This window comes from Vigna umbellata, chromosome 5 (genome assembly GCF_029865625.1).
Source record: "Vigna umbellata cultivar VRB3 chromosome 5, Vumbellata_1.0, whole genome shotgun sequence".
Classification (NCBI taxonomy): Eukaryota; Viridiplantae; Streptophyta; class Magnoliopsida; order Fabales; family Fabaceae; genus Vigna; species Vigna umbellata.
The window spans coordinates 36,533,086-36,541,037 of NC_142169.1; the positions used below are offsets into that span (position 1 = coordinate 36,533,086).

The following is a 7,952-nucleotide window of genomic DNA, read 5'->3' on the forward strand; positions in this document are numbered from 1 at the left end:
TCAAAACTCAGACAAATGTAAATACTTGATTTTGAATTTACAAAAGTTATTTCAATTATATTGATCTTATTTGTATCCTTAATCTCTGAATTAGTTTGATCACTCTTGATCAAAGACTTAATTTACGTTGAAAAGTGCTTTTAAACATGGAATATCGTGGAAAACACCTAATAGAATTAATGGAAGAAATATATTGATTTCAATATGTATTCTTTAAAAACTCTTGATCTGTATTATAGATGGATTAATTATAATTTATAAATGATTGATTGAGAGTATATTGAATCAATTTAGTTCAATTGCCTAAAAAATTAAGAATTAAATATTTTAATGAGATGATGATATGATAGAGATTTACCAAAAATAATATTTTTTAAGTTATTTATATAAGAGGTAGGAAAGGCAACCCTAACATCTCCATACCATACTTTATACATTGCATTCTTTCAACCCATGTTGACTTCATTTTAGAGTTTGCTTTCTTTATCTTTACATTTTTATTCTTTTCTTTATTTTTAGATCTGAATTTTTAAACTTGATCTATTAAATTTTGAAGTGAAATAATATTATATATTTGTATCCTTAAATTCATAACAAATATTGATTAATTTGAATATGATTGACCATAAATTTAAAGACTAAGAATTTGAATCATTTCAATTAGAATTGAATTTTCTTTATTTTTTAAAAATTGATTTGGATAGAGTAATTGAAATATTTTGAATTTCATTTTTTTATTTGGATAAAAAAATTAATTTTTCTTTTAAGACAAGATTTTATTTTAAAATTATTTGACTCAACTTTTGGATCGGATTGAGTCGACTCAAACATGAGATTAAACTAAGTCGGTTGGATAAAAAGTCAAGACAAGTCACTCGTGATCATAAATAAAGATGAGTTGGTTTTAACCGACGATTAAGTTAAGTCGGCTTGGACTCAAAGTCAAGTCAAATTGATCTAAATTCATAATCGAACCATGCCTGTCCGACTTATAGTAGAATTGAGTCAACGGAAGCTAACTGTTAAAACGACTCGACCTAAGTTGAAGGTCAATATAATTGAATGTAACTGTATATAGTATTGGGTAAGCTACACAATTTAATGTAATTAAAGTATATTAAATATATATTGAATTTCATATTAAATTAAAAGAGCTTAATACCATTAAGAGTAATCTATTTAAATTTGAAATTATAGGTTAAGATAAAATATCAATATAATTAATTTATATAAGTTGCGCTATAGTCAAACATACTTCAACATTTTATACTTAAGGTTAAATAAAATATAGTTATGATACCATTCAACTTATTTTCTAATTCAGGTTAAATAAAATATAGTTACGAAACCAATAAGCATGTTCTAGCACAACACTTTTGATGAGTAACTTCCTTTTTATTGAAATATAAGCTTCCATATCTTGTATAAGATGCCATGAAATACATTTGAGTGTGATGAACACTGTTTATGAATTAAGACTTAACTCTTCTTTTAGAGGAGTTATGAAATTAATTGGAGGGAGGTTTGTTAAATTAGAGATGGTTAAGGTGTAGTTTAGTTGATGGGATTTTGAATGGTGTACATTGTGCTCGAGTCCATGCTTATGAAAGTATCTCTTAGTTCATTAATTTATTTTTCAGTTGCTAAAAGTTTAGAATGTATTGAAAGGCAACTTGTTAAAGAGAATAATTCTGAGTGAAATAATTTGGATCCAGTCTTTTGTGTTCGAGACCATGAATATTATATTTTAAGTTTGGGTAATCTCATTCTATGTAGATGACTTATGTTGTGAACAAATTTAGTACACTCTAATCGTCTGAATGAAAAGGAAAAATATATTTTGACATTGCATACGTGTATTTTTTTTATTATTTATTTGATATTATATTGACTGTACTCTAAATTCAATAAAAAAATTACATGTATATCATGTTAAAATATTGTAAAAATATATGTGATAATATGTATCATTATCTAAATGGAAACAACAAAGTGAAAACTAGATTAAAAAAATTTAGGCGAAATTTTACTATGTTATTTTTCTTTAAGTAATTTTCTTCCCGTACTTGTGGTGGTAAGCCAAATGTTGATTAGATCATTGGACTTAAGAGTGTTAGGTATTACACCATCACTTGATTGGGTCACGAGTGATATTTTAGCGATTGGATTTTGTTTTTGTCATTTATTGGATATTATGATAGGGAATACAAAGAGGATAAGGTTAAAGAAACATATTTAAGTAAGACGGCATATTTAATAAAAGCAATAAAGGAAGAAAAATACTTTTAAAGACTCTTTAAAGGTAGATTGGAAGCTTGGGGTCGAAAGTCAATTTAGATAAAAAAAAAAAAATGGAAACTAAGGAAAGGGGACACTCTTAATGCTTTAGGTAATCGAATTTCATAACTTTTGGTTAGAACATTTTATATTAGTTCTTTCAGTTGACAAGGATCAATGGTAATGAGGGTTTTGTCACCATATTTACTTAGCCTTTGGAAATGACATAAGGAACATATCTTTTTATCAAAAGTGTATGGAAAAGTTTCTTTAACTATATATAATTTTGCCCAATGATACAATGCATAATAAAACTATATCATAAATTCGACTTTCGAACTGTGCAATTTAAAAATAATTTTTTTTATTAATTATTTTTTTGGATTGCACAACCTTAAAGTCATTTTTGACTTATGTATTGTATAGTTTTGAAGCTTTCTTACTTCTATGTGCAATATGAAAGTCATTTGTTACATAAAAAAACAGCTTGTAAACAATTTGTAAGTATTTTTTCATAAAAATCTTATGGGATTGTGTAATCTTTCATATTGTGTTCCATAAGTTTTCTTTTTTACATAAAAAAATTATTTCAAATTGTACAATGTAGAAACTTTTTTCATTGACTTCATCTTGACACAACACATAGACAAGGACAAAGAAGGCAACAACACCAAGAGGAGATCCAACAACAAAGAATAAGATGGTAGACGCATTGTCCAAGACAAGGTATTTTCTAGCTTTATTTAGTTTCCAAACTAATGAGTGGGAAGCTTGGAATGAGGAAGTTTAGCATGATTCCAAGGTCACCTCTTTAATACATGATCTCATGTTAGATTCCAAGGCTCACCGTAGGTATGAATGGAAGAAAGGCAGACTGTTTTATCAGGACAAAGTGATACTACCAAAGATTCTGTGATGTTCATTCTGATGAGTGCACACACATACAAAGAAAATATGGTCCAAACCTCACTCAAGGGTCAATCATTGTCAAAATTGATTATATACTGATTCTTTCATGTAAAAATCATTCATCATTAATTGCAATTGTAAAAACATGACCAAAAAGCTATACACTCAAATTAGCAACTTATCCATCATCTACAATTTGCAACTAGAACTAGTACAATGATTAAATAAGCAAATATGTAAAAATCGTTCAAAAATATAAACTAAGATGGTCAAACAAGTTTAAAATGACTAAACTAAGCAAAAGAAAATATCAAATACCTAAATTTACCTAAAATTCAAAATTTCACCACCTAAACCTACTTAGAACACTAAAAACAATACTAAAATTACAACTACTCTATCGTTACAACAACAAAAAACTACGTCTAAACTATCCTAACAAGTCTAATTTATTAAACTATGTATAAGAAAATGTACTACAATTCATTCAATTAACTAACTGTAAATTGAGCTAACTATACCTACTAAATTACACCACAACTTACTATTCTACTTAAAATACTAAATGCAACTAATCCTATTTTCTAACTCTAAAACTACAACTATGGTAACTACTCAGAAAACTAGAACTACAAAATATACCTAAACACTTAAACTAATCTTCTGCAGTAAAAACAAAACTATATAATGAAAATAGGATTATAACTTCTAAATGAATCTAAACTACCTAATCAAGTTTATCTTTTATTTATCTTCCAAATAAAATAAATTTATCTTTTATCTTTAGTTAATTTATTATTATTTTTTATTTATATTTTGAACTTAATCCATATTTTTTCTATTGTAGTAATGATGACAACATTTTATTGTTCTTATCCTGCGGATATACATGTTACAGAGATATAAAGCCAAGGCAGAAAAACACAAGAAAATATGTAGAACGCCATCTACTACTTAAATTTTAGAGTCAATAATAAAGATTCCTCGATAAAAAAGCATGTCAAATAAGAAATGTCACAGACGTACAAGTCTTCTAAGATTATTTTCTCTTAAATAGTTTAGCACTATAAACTCATTCCAGATATTTGACAAGTCCAATTCATTTTGCATGGGTATTGATGCTTGCACAATCTTACACCAGTACACTCCTTACGGACTTCTATGCAAACCATACGATAACCTTAAACAATTTTATCAACAGTCCAAAATTGTGTATATACCACACATAGTTTATGCAAGTTTCGTTTTCTAACTTGCATGTCCTTTCACTACCATTGTTATTAATGTTGCATCATATTTTTTCTAAAAAGAAAGCAAAAAAATAAAATACATAAATAGAGAACCCATCACATGTAACAACGTTAATAACAGGTAAAAACTAACCCATAAGCAGGAAACCACCGGAGAGCACTGTGATAGAAAAATCTGCAACAAGTAAATTAATTGTTATCAGCACCCAAACGAAGCATATAATCTCATCATGTAAAGGTTTGCCTTGAAAGTGAACTCAAATTATGTAAATCGCATCTTACAATAATAAAAATCTACAACGTATTCATGGTTCAGATATCACATTATCCTACCACAACATATATCATCCCATGACGGGGCAACGCAGACTTAGAATCCAGTCCACATATACAAGACTGTCTTTGAGAGAAACAAGAAAATACTCATTGACACCCACAATCCATTCTATCATGATCAAGATGCCTACTACATACAGGCCACCAGTTCAGCACTTCAAGTCATTATTGAAGGTGTACAGTCCTTCAATTGTTAATGGGTCAATTTTGGGCTTCAGTATATAAATACAATACCAATTATATAAACATTGTAAAGGAAATCTAAAATTGCTAAGTATTAATTTTTCCATGTTCCAGCAGATTTTTTACAAGCTCAAAAAAGAAAAGAAAGTACAATAAGGGGCCAACCTAGAACATCCATTAGATCGCAGATATAGACTAACATTCAAAATGAAAGAAAGATAAATCCTGTCCTCCTAACTCCTAAGCCAACACAATTGCAGTGCATATCACATAGGACAATTAAAAACATAGTTTCCAGCATCTATAAGAATATTCTGTGTTCCTGAAGAATTGGGGTGACGAATGAGAATGCTTGTGCTAAGTCTCCTATTCTTATTACCCGGTTGGGCAGCTTTTAAACACACCTGTAAAAAACATCATACCAAAACCAATAAACCCCAATGATCCAATTCCATAGCATCATATCATATTCATTCATCAATTATAACAACATGATTTGGTTGAATAATGTCAAGTACCTCACATTCATTTAAAGGGTTAGTCAAGCAACTAAAACGAGGAACCCCTTCACTGGTTCCAGTCCCCAAAAAAACAACTTCTGCTTGTCTTTGATCACCACCTAGTTCCACTCCGCCGTCTCCCTTAGAAGCCGCTGCAGCAACATGAACTCACAAGTCAACACAATCTGCAAGCAATAGCTTAGTGATGCATAAATCAACAGATTATTGATTTCATATTTTCAGAAAAAGAAAAAGAAAACAAATGCGTAAATTTCAACATAGAAAAGTGTTCCAAAAGAAAAAATAGGTTAAAATAAGGTTGCATTGTGCGAAAAATAATATAGTGGAAGTTGAATAGCTACTGGAGTGGACGGAAGAGAAGGCGGTGACGGAAGAGGGACGAGGGCGCCATGAATATGGAGAGCGACGAGGAGCGAAAGCGAGGAATGGAGAAGGAAGAAGACGAATGGACGCAACCACCATCGATTGATTGATTAAGTGTCTGTAGTGTTTGTCTTTGTATCGCGAAAAATTACACACGTGTGTCGTGTTGCGTAAAGGAAAAGGCTAACTTTAGAAGAATCTATTTCTTTGGCCAGTAAAAATAAATTACTATTGCTTAAAAAAATATACCTCCGATATAAACTTTTTATCATCTAAATAAATTTATAACCCAACTAAATTAAAATCAACTCAACCCAATCCAAACTCAATTCAACTCAACCTAACCAAATGCAACCTAAATCAACCGAACCTTAAAACCTAAATCATAAACTTTAAATCCTAAACCGAAAGCTGAAACCTACCCATTCCAACTGAACACAACGGAAGCCAACCCTAATGAAACGAACCAAACTGAATCCAATCGAATCCAAGCAAATTGAATCCATCCTAACTGAACCCAACCCACCCGAACCAAACCTAACCCAACCCAACCCAACCCATCCCAACCGAAATGAACCCAACCTAATCCAACCTAACCTAACCCAATCCAACCCAACCCAACCCAATCCAACCGAAACCATCCCAACCCAACCCTAGGCAACCCAACCCTACCCAACTCCACCCAATCAAGCTAAACTCAACCAAACCCAACTCCACCCAACCGAACACAATAGAACCCAAACCGACCGAATTCAACTCAACTAAAACAAACCCAACTGAACCCAACACAACCCAATCGAACCCAACCAAACTGAACTCATCGTAACCGAACCCAAGCCAACCCAATCGAACCCAACCAAACTGAACTCATCGTAACCGAACCCAAGCCAACCCAAACCAACCAAACTCATTCCAACCGAAGTTTAAGGTTTAGGGTTTAGGGCTCAGGATTGCTCAGGACGGCTCAAGGCGGCTTAGGACTTAGGGCTTAGGACTTAGGGCAACATGAAGGGTATAATCTAGACCAAAATATTCATAATACTCGTGTTGTGGCATTTTGTCATCAACTTGTATTCCAAGAGCAACCCAACCTAAGCTAATGCAACCCAACCGAATCCAACAAAACCCAACCCAATGTAAACCAACCAAACCAATATGCAAAAAACTAAAATATCAAAACATATAAACAAGGATCCAATATGCAAACTTGCAAAAGGGGAATTTGTCACATGCTAAGCACTTCAACTCATGAAACCAAGTATTTGAATCAATATTGACATACTTCTTAAATTTTGGGTTGTGACCAAAATGAATCTCAAAACTCAGTCCATAGAATAAGCTGGAGTTACAACTATTTCCATCATATCACTACTACACAAAATATTATCTCCAGCAAATACCAATTGCGTTGATTGAACATCTTGAGCATAAAGTTAACAAGGGTGAATATCTTTGACTAGTTTGATAATCACCAAATGACAAACAACTCGATAGACTCAACATATTATAATTTGGGTTTGAACTTAACTGAGTTCCAAAAGCTAATTCATAAGATGTTGATTGCTTTCCAATAAATACCCTATTTTGGTTATACTAACTAATCATATGAGATCTCCATCACTGTCCATTCTCATACAAATACCAACATTATAAAGCAAGATAGTTAAATTTGAGAGTTTTCATAAACTAAGAATTACCTAAGGAAAAAAAAGATTAAAAAAAAATCTATTGATTACATATATGCATAACATAATACTCTTTACACAAATAATTCAATATTTCAACTTAATGATAAAGAAAAGTAGCAAACCACAATAATAAAGTATGATATTATACTAGTGTTAAATACGATTAAACTTGAATAAATGGTCAAATCTAACCTAAATTCATATAAGTTCTTAAAGTGAAAGCATTTAAAAGAGGAACTAATTTCTTCAAATAGCTTTATCCCTAATAAAATATTGTTAGCGTTGTTAATGAATGGCAAAAACTACATTAGTTCCGTACTCAGTTGACCTAAGATTCTAAAGAGTTCGTATGTTAACTTGTTTTCTTTACCAAGGATTGTAAACTCTTAAGAGGTTAAGAGTAAACTAGAAAGTCTAACAACTTA

At 31.0% G+C, this 7,952-nt stretch overlaps 1 protein-coding gene across 1 annotated transcript; it reads right to left on the reverse strand.

Annotated features, from left to right (window-relative positions):
* Positions 1–4,994: 4,994 nt before the first annotated feature.
* On the reverse strand, positions 4,995–6,334 carry LOC124838587 (putative hydrolase C777.06c). Its single transcript, XM_047314233.2, has 3 exons — positions 5,818–6,334; positions 5,474–5,607; positions 4,995–5,359 (listed from the first exon to the last, which is right to left on the reverse strand). Exons 1-3 carry the CDS (start codon positions 5,936–5,938, stop codon positions 5,222–5,224), a joined length of 393 nt encoding a protein of 130 aa, XP_047170189.1. The 5' UTR covers positions 5,939–6,334; the 3' UTR covers positions 4,995–5,221.
* Between the last annotated feature and the right edge of the window lie 1,618 nt (positions 6,335–7,952).